This window comes from the organism of the source record quoted next, unplaced genomic scaffold (assembly GCF_019419815.1).
Source record: "Pyrus x bretschneideri cultivar Hongxiangsu unplaced genomic scaffold, Pyrus_bretschneideri_v1 Contig41, whole genome shotgun sequence".
Lineage (NCBI taxonomy): Eukaryota > Viridiplantae > Streptophyta > Magnoliopsida > Rosales > Rosaceae > Pyrus > Pyrus x bretschneideri.
In genome coordinates, this window is record NW_025999735.1 from 408,019 (window position 1) to 424,043 (window position 16,025).

Consider the following 16,025-nt stretch of genomic DNA (forward strand, 5'->3'; position numbering starts at 1 on the left):
AACGTCGACGTTCGATGCCGGGAGACGGATTTTCTATTTTTCTAGTCAAGATGTCAAACAATAATCAAACTTAAATTATATTTAAATTTATTGAAAATATGACTTTGTCCCTAAAACTCAAAATTTTCCACATAATATCCTACATAAACCGACATAAGTGTTTTTTACTACAATAAAACTTATAGACTAGACTCCACATAAGTAATTCATGAATTATGTTTGACTTTACATATTTAAAATTTTCAAATGTCTAAAATAACCCTTATTTTTGTTTGATGTACACAATTAATTCCATGCTGATTGTACTTTGTAAGGGAGAATTAATGATTTTACAAAATCAATATTTACACACACACACATATATATATGTAGGGACTTGTTGGTTTGGATCAATTAATATCAATTTCATAATCATTTTTTTAAACAAACGATATTATCTACATTGGGGGAGGGGTGGACTTAGCCTTACAATGGGCTGGTAATAATATGGTTCAAACTCGCCTTTGGCAACAATCTGACCTAAGACCTCTCACTTACAAGTGAAGAAGAATACAACTAAACCGTAGTGCTAAATGGTAACTTGATAATCATTTCTCAATTGGCACACTTTGAGGGATTTGTTGGTTCAATCTTTCCTTTTCTTACCCAATTTAAAAAGGAGAAAAGCCTAAAGTTTTGGCACACTTCGAACTCCAATTTACCATTACAATGTGTCCATGTAATATATAGGTATACTATTGTACCTTAAATATAATATAAATTAATGGACATAAAAATATACAAAATGTAGGTAAATTGGTAATTACGTACATAATTTACCTCCTTTCTCTTAATGTACCTACTATTATATTATAGGTAAATTACCAGCAAAATATGAGAATATTATTAGAATATATCATAGGTAAATGTTCAAAGAAGAAATTATCATAGGTAAATTGCCAAAAGAAATATTATTTCTTTGTATATACACCAATATTGTTTATATACATAAATTAGTAGAGACGTTTTACTATTATATATAAGGAGAATAATTTATCCTGAAAAATAATGTAGTCAAGATTTAGGGTTGGTTTGGTATTGTTGTGCTTTAAAAAAAAAAAACTATTTCTGTTGTGCTGTGATAATAAATAGTTGTAAAATAAAGTTGTTAAGTGTTTGGTAAACATTTTTTTTTTTGTAAAAGTGCTTTTAATAAAAAAAAAATTACAAAAAAAAAAGCAGTGTTTGGTAAACTTTTATATATTGTTTTGAATATGTTAAATGACTAAAAATGATATAGTATTTATTGTGATCTAATAATTGTCAAAGACAGTAATGTAGGGGCAAAGGTTGTACTTTTGTAAAACATATGAGGGTATATTTGTCATTTGAAAAGTTATTAAATGAGCATTGATTACTATGCTTTGAAGAAAAAAAAAAGCACTTTTTTTAGAAACATGATAGACCATGCTTCTGCTTTTCTATGCTTTTCTACTTTCATTGATAGCAATTTTTTTTTAAGTTTTTTTTTTGTTTTATCAAACACATTTAATGTTCTAGATTTTTTAGTAAGCTACTTTTTTTTTAAAGCACCACAATCTCAAACCAACTCTTAAGGTAATGCATTAGATTGTATAGAGATTAAAAAAATTATTAAAAAACATTAGGATGATTAATAAGATTTTAATGCCCTTGATTGAAGCTAAAATTCAAGTGCGTGAGAAAAGGATAAAGGGGTTGTGGTAAAAATTGTAAATAATTTGTAATAGTAGGTTATTCTTAGTGGCAATTTATTTGACATTTGGGTTTTTGTTGGATGTTTAATTATATGCGGGTTTATGTTTAGAAAACATAAGTTGTGAGGATCAATATTTAAAGAACCCTTAAATTTATTAAAAAAATGAGATTCGTACTTGAAATTTATTTTAACAACAGATATAAAATTAAAAAACAAAAATTATATATACATACATATGTATGTATATGTATAAGGTTACGTAGTCAGAGATGGCAAACTACAACTGATATGACCATTTCCGCCGCCAAAAGCATGCACGTAATTTTCCTAGCAAATATCATAAGCATGTACGTAGTCCAAACTTCCCGCCATCTCAAATCCGGCAAACCAAAATGCTTCCAACGTCCAACGTCATCATGCGATGCACCTGAACCACCATAATTTAGAATCTTTGCTAATTTTAGTCAACTTTATAAAACAAAATACGAAACTCGTCCGAGGTTTCCCTTACATCCTATTTGTCGTCCGCGACGCCGCCACTGCCGCCAGCGGCGGAAATAACGAAGACAGCGCAATACCTCTGGCAATCTCCCTCAGCAAAAACTTCTGAATCTTCCCGGTGGAAGTCTTGGGAAGCTCGTCCTTAATCACTACCGTCTTTGGCACCATGAAGCTCGGCAGCTTCCCCTTGCAATACTCAATGATCTCCTTCTCCGTTGGCTTTGGGCTGACGCCACTCTTGAAGCTCACGAATGCGCACGGCGTCTCCCCCCAAAACTCGTCGGGCCTTGCCACGACCGCCGCCTCGTTGACAGCTGGGTTCCCATACAGCACGGACTCGACCTCTATGCTGCTCATGTTCTCACCCCCGCTTATAATAACGTCCTTGGATCTGTCCTTGATTTCCAAATAGCCATCCGGATGCATCACCCCCACGTCACCTGTATAAAACCAGCCGTCTTTCATACAGCTGGCAGTTCCCGCTGCATCCTTCAGATACCCGAGCATCAGGCACCCGCCTCTCAAAACTATCTCCCCGATTTCCGACCCGTCCCGATTCACACTCAAACCCGAATCCGGATTCACCACATCCGCCTCCGTCATGCCGATCGTCATCACCCCCTGCCTCGCTTTCAGCCTCGCCTGCTCCATCGCCGGGAGTTTGTTCCACTCCGGCTTCCATGCGCATGACAGCACAACCCCCGCTGTCTCGGTCATCCCGTACCCGTGACCCACTACGAACCCGATCGACTCGGCCTTGAGCAAGACGCTCGAAGGCGGCGGAGCCCCACCGGTAAGAATGTTAACTGGATTTCGGAGCGGGTCGGACCTCCGGGTGTTGATGAGCATGTTGAGCACGACGGGCGCGGCGCACATGTGGGTGACGCCGTTAGCTTCGATTAACTCGTAGATTTTTGGGCCATCGAATTTGCGGACGCAAATGTTGGTCCCGCCGACGGCGGCCATGGCCCACGGGAAGCACCACCCGTTTGCGTGGAACATCGGTAGAGTCCACAGGTAGACGCAGTTTTTGGGCACGGACCAGTCCGTGAGGGAACTCAGGGCCACGTTGTAAACGGCTCTGTGGCAATGCACAACCCCCTTCGGAGCCGACGTCGTTCCGGACGTGTAGTTTAAAACGATTGGGTCCCACTCGGAAACCGGCCGGACCCACTTAAACAGCGGATCCCCCTTTCCCACTAGACTCTCGTAAGTGTCGATGAAATGATCGACGGTTGGGATTGATCCGTCCCTTGGATGATCAGTGATGAGGACGAGTTGGGGACGAGGGAGCTGAGGTGGGAAGAGCGAGAGGGCTTCCAGTACGAGAGAGGCAAAGAGGTGGTCGACGAAGATGAGTTTTGATTCGCTGTGGCGGAGGATGACGGAGACGGTGCGGGCGTCGAGGCGGGTGTTGATGGTGTTGAGGATGGCTCCTGCCATGGGGACGGCGAAGTGGAGCTCGTACATGGCAAGGGTGTTGGGGGAGAATACAGAGACGACTTGGGATTTTTTGATGCCGAGGTAGGATGAGAGGGAGGAGGCCAGCTGGAGGCATCGGCGGTGTGTTTGGGACCACGTGTAGGTGGTGGTGGTGTAGACGATGGAGGGGCAATTGCCGTAGACGATGGCTGCCCTTTCTAGCAGGGTGAGAGGAGTGAGAGGGCAGAGATTTGCAGGGTTTGGTTTGAGCTGCTCCATTGCGAGTTTAACGTAACTGACAATGAGAGAGAGAGAGAGAGAGAGGAAGCGAGGAAGTGGTTTTGGTGTTGCGGTTGGGGTTCGTTATATAACATATATATATACATTCAGATTACAGAAAAGGACAATAAGTGTATACTCGGTGTTTGACAAGTGGACCATGTTGCGATGACTTTTGGCCCAACAACAGATATTTTTCAGTGAAAGAGGACGAGATACATCAAAGATTTCCCCAACAAACAAAAATTATCACCGATATCATGATACTTGATGTATAAAATAGTATTTGGGCACATTAAACAATTTTCCCAACAAAAACACTTGTGGACAAGATAATCAACTATTTAAATCAGTTCAAAGAGAGTTTTTTTCAATATGTTCGGAACATCAGGTAAAACACTATATGTCATTATACAATCGGAATTTTTTTTAAGTCTCCATTCAATTGTGTAACATTATGTGGTGTTCCGAGCCTACTAAAAATCTCTCAAGTTGAAAACATCATATTAATACAAGGAATTTTTTTTTTTTTCAATTAACATGAGTAAAAGATGTTGGAGCTTTCCAACGAAGAGACATAAATTTAGGGATGTGCTATCCATACACCTTATTTTACTTCTCATACTCTTCTTGATAATTTATGTCCGTTAATTTTCTTCAATTCATTTAATCAAACGACTAAAAATTAAAAAGGTGTGTGAGAAATAAAATTAGGTGTGTGGATATCACACCCCTAAATTTAAAATATAATTTATAATTCATTTTATATATTTGGAAGATGTAAAAATCAAAGATGTGATTTGAAATTTCGTTTACTTTTCTTTTCTTTCTTTTTTTTCTTTTATATTTTTATTTAATTAGGATAATGTTATTTACCCTTCTCTTTTTACATTTCATACACCATGTTAATTTTTATCCACTAATCTTCATCAATTTATTTGATCGGATAACCAAAAATTTAGAGAGGTGTGTAAAAAAAAAAAATTGGGTTCGTGGATAAGCTACCATTTACTTATATCCTTTTTGTTAGAACTGTCCAACCAATGAGAAATGTAAAATGCATATTTAAAGTAGGTTTTTTAGCTAAAATGGTTTCTGAGATTTGCATAACTCCTCACTTTAGTTCATGAGATTTGAAATCGATAGTATTGGTCATTAAGTTTGTCCACCATCAATCATTTTGGTTCTTTGATGAAAAATCTCCATTAAATAAGAATAAAATGACAAAATACCCTCAATTTTTGTCAAATCATTTTGGCCTATTGTTTACCAAAATGAGGGTAGTTTTGTTATTTAAATTTTTATTTAACATAACTATTCATGGAAGGACCAAAATGATTGATGATGGACAATCTCAGGGACCAGTTATATTGATTTCAAATCTTAGGAACCAAAATAAGGAGTTAAGCAAATTTCATGGACCATTTTGGCTAAAAAGCCTCTAAAATATTTTGTATCTTCCATTGAAGACGCTCTAATTTACAGTTGACGAATACTAAACCAAATTAAGCAAATCTCATAAACCATTTTAACTAAAAAATCTCTAAAATATTTTGTATCTTCTATTAAAAATGCTCTAATTTACGATCGACGAATACTAAACCAAGCTTCTTTTTTCTTCTTTTTTTTCACTGTTGATTAATACTAAATCATTTATTCTGTGGGCCCCATCTCTTTTTGATAGACGAGTTAGATGTGAAATGTGATTCTCATAACATCACTCATTTTTTGGTAATTAAGAATCTTACCAACAACTACGGGCACTTTATAAACAAAAATATTATTTTTATCACATTTTTTATATCATACTTGTATCATTTTTCTAATAAAGATAAGATCCACATGTGTTGATGATCCCTATATCTATTATATCAATTCCCATGGTTGGGTTAAAACTCAAAATTCAAGTGTTAAACTCGCCTAAAGCTTCTTCAATAATTGAGCTAAAAAAATGTTTTGGATAAAAAAATTTTGGGCTAAATTTAGCTAAAAAATGAGGTAAGATTAGTGTCTGGACCAAGTGCTGAGACCTAGTTGCCGACTCTGTCGTCCAATTGTGGAAAGACCAAAGATTATTTTTTTTATCGAATGACCCACGTGGTTGAAAGTTGTTGAGATCGAATATGAGCAAATCTAATGGTAAAAGAAAAAAAAATTCAACAACCAAAAGTTAAATCCAAAGGCTAAAACAATTAAAACAATTGTTCGATCAAAATTCACCTAAAAACTCTATAAATACATATGTATTTGTTCAAACATACATACAAAATTCACTTTTTCATCAAACAATTCTTACTTTTTTTTTCCTACCCATCTATGTATTTGTTTTTAAAATATTCATAAAAATAAATTAGGATAATCTACAAAAATTTTATTTTTAAAGAAGTTACCCAAAAAAAAAAAAGGCTAAAATCATTTTTTAATAATTTTATGTTAAATCTTTAAGCCAAAACCATTGGAAGAGAAAAACTGTTTATAAGTTAAAACCTAAGGGCATATTTGGTATCCTACTTGAGTTCAACTTTTTAAATTCAAAAACACATTTTGAGTTTTAGACTTTGAATTTTTGTTTAGAATGACTCCTTTTAAAAATTGTATTCAAAACAAATTTAAAAACATTAAAAGTGAGCTTTTAGAGTTTTTATGTCTTTTTCTGCTCCCTCTCCTCAACATTTTTTTCTTGCTCTTTCTCTCTCCTAACCCTCGTTGTCTTATCTCTCTCCTCACATCATCACCCTTTGTCTAATCTCTCTCCTCACCCTCTGTCTTATCTCTCTCTACCGTATTTTGGGGTGTGATATACACACACTCATTTTTATTTCTCACACACCCTTTGCTAATTTTTGTCAATTAATCTTCTTCAATTTAACCGATCCAACAGTCAAAAATTAAAAATTTGTTTGAGAAGTAAAAAGGGATGTGTGGATATCACACCCCTATTTTTATGCTCTCTCATCACCCTCTCTTTCTTCCCTCCCCTCACCTCCTCGCGTACTTCCTATCTTTCTCTTTGCTTGCCAACCGTTTCCTTTCTTCTCTCTTTCCCACTTGTGTCTCTCCTCCAATTTCTATAAGGTAGTTTGAATTTAAATTAAGAAAAACTTCTTTTTTTTTTAAATTTAACCACGTAGATTTTTTAATTTTGAGATTTAAAAGGAAAATTGATCTTAAGGGATGTCTTTTGAAAAATTTTTTAGGAACAATCAAAGTTTTTGGATAAAATACTAAACAAGTCCTGAATTTTTTGAGCTAAAATTAAGATTTTAACCTCAATTATTGGAGTTGGTCTTAGAAAAATAGTACCAATAAGGTATAAAAAAATATGACAAGTATATCATTACTCCTTTATAATTGTTATTGATGAAATGTGCTATCTGATAAATTATTTAATCATAAGGGTCGTATTGTTACGTTTTCATTTGTTTAAACGAAGTTGAGAAAATTGATTGATATTAGGGAAAGACCGAATCGCTAACCTGGCCCCAAGGGGTAGGACTGGGACGATAAACAACTGATTTCCTAGATGGGGCCATTGGAGGCTACTTGCTATAGCCCATCGTCATATCTATTTAGTTTGTTGTCTGGAAAATTGAATTTTCCTTTTTCAAGTTACATTAGAGGTCTCCGGTTACAATGGAGGTCCTTCTTTTGCTTCTGTGGTTTATGTATTTGGGTCTCTGTTATGTAATTTTGTTGTGTTTTAGTAATAAAGTAACCCGTTTTTCAAAATAAATAAATAAGTTACTCATTTTTTTTTTCCTCCGTATTTTACTCAAATTAAGAGTTAAAAGAGAGAAGTCCTGAATGCAATCAATACCGCTCTAGTCACATAAGAAAGCGGGATAGGTAACAACGGGAAGGGATCTAAGAGCATCCTCAATGAGGACTCTATTCTCCATGAGGCTACTACATTTCAAGTCTTAGCGAGAAATTTCATCCCCAATGAGATAGAAAACAGGGCTAGATCCACCACTGAGGTTAGTAACTAAAATCGGGCTACATCCAGCCCCAAAAAACAGTGGATCCCACAAAAAAAGTAGCAACTCATGTGAGCAAAATTCTATCACTCTTCCTCCACTTGCGAATACACTTATACTCTTCTTTTATTATTATTTTTTAATTCTTTTTTCTTACTTATTTTTCTTGCAATTTAGGTAAGTAATAATTCTTTTAAATTCCGTAAGAATTAAATTTTCAAATTGATTTAACGTTCATGGGCATTGGTGGGTGAAATTTTCAAATAATTTTTTTTCAAAATTGTATGATCCTAATTTACCAATTGGTCCTAGGTAAATTTGTGTTATATGTGAAAATCAAATAATTTTGGAGGGCGAAATTGGGGTTTGTTTGTTTCAACGGATGAGATTGAGATAAGAGAATCTAATCTAACATAACACTAATGGCGTCAATTGAAAAATTTGTCTTTAAAAACATGCTTGTTTCCAAGAGGAAAATTCTCCATTGTCACCTTCAAACGCCGTGATGTTATTTGGAATATGTCAATGAACTTAAGCTACTCTTACCCACAGCACTCAATCTACTGTGAACAAATTTACCAACAAATGATTTACATGTGACCAAATGTAAAGGACCAATGGTTTTTGTCTATCTTTCAAAATTTCCATGTATAACGTGAGCAGCAAGATTTTGTGAAACATCCTGAAACACCTAAGATGCCCTTCTATAAAAAAAAATCCCGCAAAAAAGGTCAAATAGATTAGGGATAGCTTAGTAAATGACACAAATCAGAAAATAAAGAAATTAAATAAAAGAATCTGAAGTCACTCACCTACAGATCATGTTAGTGCAAGTCTTTAGATTGACTATTTTAGTCGGTCGGATGAAAAACATCCGCAGTTGAGATAAACCCTAAACATCATGTCGCCTTGTTGAAGAACCCTCACACAATCCAAAAACGATTATTTTAAGGATAATATTAGAGAGATCAAAAATTTTTAATTAAATTTACAAGCCAAATGATGTGGTTATTGATGATTGAATTATTACTTAAACATTCATTAACATGCTTATTTTCTATGGATGGCACGTCATTTGGTTTGCAAATTTATTTTTTAAAATTTTGATCTCCCTAACATTACTGTTATTTTAAAGTCCTTGTTCAATAAAACGATTATTTTTAGGATAATGATGAGGATACCAAATTATGTAAACCAAATGATGTAGTTGTTGGTGATTAGATTATTATCTAAGTGTTCATTAACGTGATTATTTTTTATTTTTTATTAGTCACACACATGCAAATTTGATTTAAAAATTTAGTTTACCCAATATTATCTTCTTCTTCTTTTTTAACAGTTAAAAGGAAAACAATTTTGAGCTGAGGAGGGGCAGGTAGGTAAATTCCAAACGAAACACCACCACCAGTCTGGAGTGTTGTGAGGAAATATTTGATCATCACCACTTCCACTGCCCAGAAAACCCGGGGATATGAACATTGCAGATCGCCTGAAATTTGACAGTGCAACCATTAAATAATTAAATTTATTGATATTCCCCAATAAAAATTACATCCGCCGCATCCTCGACCAACCCAAAACGACGACAATATAGACCCACCAACCCAAGTCTAATAAAATCAAACTGATCGTCGCCGGCATCGCAGGGTGATGACGCATTTTCTATTTTCCAGTCAAGATGGCGAACAGTAATCAAACTTAAACTATATATAAAATTATTTTGGAGAAAGAATATCGGACTGAAACTTATTTTAACAATAGATATGAAAATGACAAGAATATATAGTCAGAGATGGCAAACGACAACTCATCTGGCAATTTCGGTCAGCAACACATGCATGCAATTTTCTTAATATCATAAGCATGTAGTCCAAACGTCCCGCCATTTCAAGCCCGGCAACCCAAAAGCTTCCAACGTCCAACGTCATCATGCGATGCACCTGTACAATAAATTAACCACCAAAATTTACAATCTTTTTAATTGTCAAAGGAGTAGTGCTACATCACTATATATTTGTGCAATCATTTATATTATATCTTTTTAGTAGAGATAAGACTCACCATCACATGTTGGTTCATCTGTATTAGAGATGTTCGACCTTGGATGCACTCCATCAAAACTAGATGAATGCTAAGCGTGCCACTGTTGGCCAAGACCAACATATTGTGAGTTAGTCGGGCATAACTAAATTGATTACTTGCGCCACAAGTAAAATGACTTCTTTTATCAAGGGATTGTTTATAGAAAGGTTAAGTCTATAAAAGGTCATTTTTACTGCCTTGAGATCAAGGACTGTGTTAATGTTATTTAGCAAGTTTTAATTAGGTCAAGATTACCAAGTTTAGTCCATGATTGCATTAGAATTGATAGGGAACAACCAAAAGTAGAGTATAGCGAAGGTTTCAAGTAATAAATGAGCATAACAGTCCATGTTAGAACTTAATAAATTAACTCAAGAGTAAACATGAAGTAAATAAAGACAGTATTTAATGCATCAAAAGGTAAACAAGTGAATTCGGGCATGTTATAAACCTTGTCAGGCTTGAGTCCCTGCCTCTCGGGCACTTCTTTTGCAAACTTACAGAGTATGGGCCAGCTTTTGGAAATGAAAAAGGGTGTAGTAGTGGCTACAAATTAAATCGATAATGTGAAAAGGCTGCAACAGAGCTATAACTTAAAGGGAATGAATGGGGGTGCAAAGAGAATATAAAGAAAGCGTCAAAGCTTTTAAGTGTTTTTTTTTAGAGTTAAGTTGAGTGTCATTTTCTTTGTATTCTCTCGTAGCTTTTATAAGACTTTCATCCTTTTGGGTTAAACCCCCTTGGATTGATGTGACATGCAACTGGTGATTTCACATTTAACCCTCTCCAAATTAAGGGGGTTTTACCCCTGAAAGGGTGCTTTTGCCTTATGCAAAACCCTTTGTTAATGACCCTTATGCCTACCCAGTTGCATGCGTTTACCGTCCAGTTTTGTCACGTTAGCCAATATCTTGAATTCTGGGTCGAACTTTCGTCCTCATCCTTCTTTGCTTTGATGGTGTAGTGTTTTCCTAGGGCTTTGTGTGCAATTGGGCCGCACTCTAGGCCTAATGTCCAATTTGGGTCTAAATAAGAGAAATGTACAAATGATGGTACAAATAGATAGTAAGAATAAGATTTTTGTTATCAAAGAATCTTTCCAAGTTTTAGTCAACTTCGTAAAACACAATACGAAACTCGGCCGAGCTGATTAAACTCCTAATTTTTTTCTCTAGTTTTTTTCTTTCTTTGTTGTCTAGTTTCTCTTACATCCTATATGTTGTTTGCGATGCCACCGCTGTAGAAAAACTAACGAGGGCAATGCGATCCCTTATTAATCTCCCTCAGCAAAAACTTTTGAATCTTCCCGGTGGAAGTCTTAGGAAGCTCGTCCTTAATCACCACCGTCGTGGGTACCATGTGTTGATGAATAAGCATTGTTACTATAATCATTGATGCAGAAGTTCAATGAAAAATTGAAGCTCGGATTGCTGGATTTCTTCTAAAGTTGAAGTGGTATAGCTTATGTAATCAACGATTGCGATTATAATGAGTGATAAATTATTTAATCGTAAAGGTCGTTTGGTTATGTCATTTGTGTTTTTCTTTATGGTAAAAGGTAAAATTTATTACCAACCCAACGACGAATGTCCAATCACAAATAAAGCACAAAGCAAAATAATGAACCTCCAAAATAACACAAAAACAGCCCAACACAAGAGTTGGAGCCCAAAGCAGAAAAACCAAAACAAAGAAACCAAAGCAAAATTGATTTTTCTTTTCTTTCTATGAGTCAGGTGTAAAATGCTTCGACTTCGTGTGCCCCAACTTTAAGATTCAACGTTTTGGGCGGTTGCTTAGGGACAGTGCTCTACTGTGGTGGAACCCAGGACCATGATGTGTCATGCAAGTGCGGGTGCACTCAACCTTAAGACTCAATGTTGACATTAGCCTATTAGGGAAAGACTGATTCGGTAACCCGGCCCGAAAGGGTTGGACCGGGACGGTCCACAAATAATTTCCTAGATGGGGGGCTACTTGTTAGCCCATAGTCTTATCTATTTCGTTTTTTTTTTTTTTTTTAAATTTTAATTTTAAATGAGACAACTGATGGTAAGCCACGGTTATCTTTGGCTGGGTTCGGTTGGAAAATTGTGCCAAATTCCTTGTGCCACCTGCCTGCCACATACACATAATTACCGAAAATCAATTACTGTTGGCCAACCGTCTTTTTACGGTTGCCAAAAATTGGTTCAGCCGAAATTATTGGCTGGTTCGGTTGGTAAATGGCATAACCGATGGTTTCAAATAAGCTAAAAAAAAAAAAACAACTCAAGACCATGCACCGACTCATAAATAGCAAACCAGAAAAGAGAAGAAGAAGTTGTTGCTGCATTTTTCAATTGATGATACGCCAACATAATCATGACTTAACAAATTAAAATGAAAATCAAATCAAAACTTAACAAGCCAGCATCAATGTCAGCAAATATAATCCAAATAGTCATAAGTTCACAAACTCAAAAGTCTAACTAATATAGTTGTCTAAATTCAATTGTAGCAACTAATGCATAAACAAAAAACTCAAAACTCAAAAGTATGGTTCTGGTTATAAGATCCCCTTATTATAATCCCAAAACAAATAACTTGTTGTTTTGATAATGCAATATCACTTAAGTAGTAGCAACCAATGCATGTGAAATCTTCCATGAATCAATTCTTCGAAGCACTTGGAATTGATGTTCCTGCTTGAGATGTAGAACCATCAACTATTTCAATTCAAATGTTACATAAAAAAAATATATATATATGATTAGAACAAAAGTAATATTGAATAATAATTAAATTAAAAATATCAATAAACATTGGATTGAAGTACTATAATTAGAATTAGAAAAAAATATAGCAATACTTACAATTTTCCAAATCTTCACACACACACACACACACACACACATATATATATATATTGGTAGGTATGGAATACTGCTAGTATACAAAATCCAATACCAAAGCCAAACCATTAATTGTTAGTTCGGTATAATGCCAACCGATTATGAAAAAAATGCCAAAACTATACCATACCATTATGAACCGACTGGTATGGTTCAGTTGGTAAATCGGTTTATGGAAAAATTTCCCACCTGATGTAAAACGTTTAGTGGAGGAATTTGAAGCACATCTTGATAGGTGCAAGGTGAAGACGAATAGGTCATGAGTATTGAGCCGTGATTTAAATAGCATTCAATATGTATAATTAATCATGCGAATTACAAATACAATAAATAGGCAATGTCAGCGTTGCCTTAAGGATCAACTTTGTATTTCAGAGTAATCAATATAGTCTTTAAGAATTCTCTCACTTTTCTAGTGGATTCTAGATGAATCATTAAGGGTGAACGTGAGGATCCCTATGTGTATCTTCTTGCTTCGACACACACCTACGGTTATCCACCCATTTCGGGATCAATGAGGTTATGAAAAATTTTACCCTGCTCATAATTTTATCTTTTTAGTTGAAATTGAAATTCTTTTTCCAAGTTACATTAGAGGTCTCCAACCCTAAACTTAAGCTACTATTTTTTTTCACCCGTATTTTATTCAAATTAAGAGTTAAAAAGGAGAAGCCCCAAATACAATCAATATCAGCCCGGTCACAAAGAAAAGCGGGATAGATAACAACGGGCAATGATCTATCTCAAATATGAGTATATGTGACCTAATGACCAACACTAGTGATGGTTGTAACAACCCGTCCAGGAATTTACGTAAGAAAATGGGTATTTTTGTATTTTCACTAAGTTTGGGGATACCTTCCTTTTAAAAATTGTTTTTGAGTCTTAATTGGTGAGCCCAAGGGGCCCACCCCCCTGTTTTTGTTCCCCGGTTCTTTCCCTATCCCTTTCTTTTATTTTTTTTTCTGAAAAGTCTTCTCTTCTCTCTTCTCCTTCTTCCTTTGTGCTCTCTCTTTCCCCCCTCCTCTCGGTGCTCTTTCCTCCGACAAGAACACACACACACACACACACACACACACACACACACACACACCCATGCCCACACCTATAGCTCTTTTCTAACCCCGTGGTTGTCTTTTGGACGTCAAACCATGAAGAAACCACATCGGAGACATTTCCCAGTTTTCCGGCGAGCACCGCCCCTTTCGAGGAAATTTCCGGCCAAACCACGGCGATTTGGCCGGCGTGTGAGGTATTAATCTCTTCGTCTCGCTGAGTACTACAACTTTCCTTTTTGTTTCACCCAATTTCATTGAGTATTGAAGAAGTTATACTCATTTGAATCTTACCCAGTTTCCGGCAACCTCAGTGACTTTCGAGGCAATTTCTGGCCAAACCACGGCGATTTGGCCGGTGTGCGAGGTATCAATCTCTTCGTCTCGCTGAGTACTACAACTTTCCTTTTTGTTTCACCTAATTTCATTGAGTATTGAAGAAGTTATACTCATTTGAATCTTACCCAGTTTCCGGCGGACACCCGTGGCTTCCAGGCTGTTTTCCGGCCAACTCCGACCACGATGACGGGAACCAAGGGTATATTTCGATTCCTTACCTTTGGGGCTTCAATTTGGTATATTGAATGACATGTTTTGGTTGAGTTTTAAGCTCCAACGGAGCTTGGGAATTCTCCGGCCGAAAACCGGCCTTCCCCCCTCCTTGGAATCCGGCGACCACCAAACCCAAAGGCCTTAGGGCCCTGGTTGCAAGCCCAAACCCATTACCCTTTTAATTGGGCCATTGGCCCATGAGGTTTCAAACCCAAACCCACTTTCCTTCTAACCCAAACCCAACCCACCTAACACCTAAACCCAATTACCCTAACCCAAAACCCTAAAGCCCAAAACCCGTGACCCGTTGACCCGTGACCCGTTGATCGTTGACCCGGTCAACGGTCAACGTTGACTTCGAGCGTTGACTTTTTGGGTTTTCGTGCGGGACCCCTCCTAGGCTAATTTCGACGTCCTGAACCTGTTTCTGATGTCTGTTTTCCCAAATTCAATCATTTGAGTAGAGTTTGACTAAGTGTACCCTTTATGTGCTTAGGGGTGTTTATCTGCAGCGTTTCCTTCTTCGCTAGATGGCGTGGCTTTTCGAAGGCAAAGTACTGTGAGTGGACCCCTTCTGAAAATACATGTTTTGATAGTAGAAATGCATACATGAAAGCATGATTTGATGATTATGATTTATGAACGTTTTACGAGATAACATGCTTACTGAGGTTAGTTTGAATTATTACTATTTTTCCTATAACCCATGTTCTTATAGAATATCTGATGGATGACGATATGATATTTAGAACATGTTTAGAACACTTCTTTATAGTATAGATGATGGATGACTTTATACTATGAAGTTGATTTTCAATATATGTATGTTCATTGATTTTGTACTTACTTAGTGGTCCTTTCCGCTACGGGACGTAGGGATAGATCCGGTCTGTCCCGGGCGACGGTTTGGTGTTGGCATAGGGCCTGGAGTGTGTTTTCCTCTGACTGTCTGCTCAGAGACGGGGAGCCGACAAGGGGCCTGAAGTGTATTTTCCTCTGACTGTCTGCTCAGAGATGGGGCCTGAAGTGTTATATCGGACATTCACTAGTGTTTATTATTTATGCGAATTATGATTTGAGACATTGCACGACATGCTAGGTTTCGGAAAACCTATGTTTATCATTATATATATGTGTTTTCATAAAACCTAGGGGTTAGTATGTTGATAACTGTTTTATTATATATATATATATATATGTCAACTTGGTCCACTCATGTTTGTTTTGCGCCCCCTTCAGGACTTAGAATCGAGGCATACAATCCCGACGTCCACGCACTTCCGCATCGGCATCTTCGAGTCCTCGTGGTGTAGGACCCACTCCTTTGTCTCATTTAATTTTATATTATTTTCTTTTAGTGTTCTAGATTAGTGGTGTGCTCTGAACACGGTCCTTATTTGCATATTCATTATTCTTTTATATTTATAAGCCTTATTTATCATTTGTTTTCAGCATTTGCACTCAATAAATGGCTTTCGTCACCTTCGGGTGTCGGCCAGCACGTGCTTATCCTGGTATTCGGGGAATATCGGGGTCGGGCCGTGTC

General features: G+C 36.6%; 1 protein-coding gene across 1 annotated transcript; it reads right to left on the bottom strand.

Moving 5' to 3' along the window:
* Positions 1 to 1,917: 1,917 nt before the first annotated feature.
* Positions 1,918 to 3,981, bottom strand: LOC103959937 (2-methylpropanoate--CoA ligase CCL4-like). Its single transcript, XM_048566300.1, has 2 exons — positions 2,229 to 3,981; positions 1,918 to 2,144 (listed from the first exon to the last, which is right to left on the bottom strand). Exons 1-2 carry the CDS (start codon positions 3,917 to 3,919, stop codon positions 2,132 to 2,134), a joined length of 1,704 nt encoding a protein of 567 aa, XP_048422257.1. The 5' UTR covers positions 3,920 to 3,981; the 3' UTR covers positions 1,918 to 2,131.
* Positions 3,982 to 16,025: the final 12,044 nt, after the last annotated feature.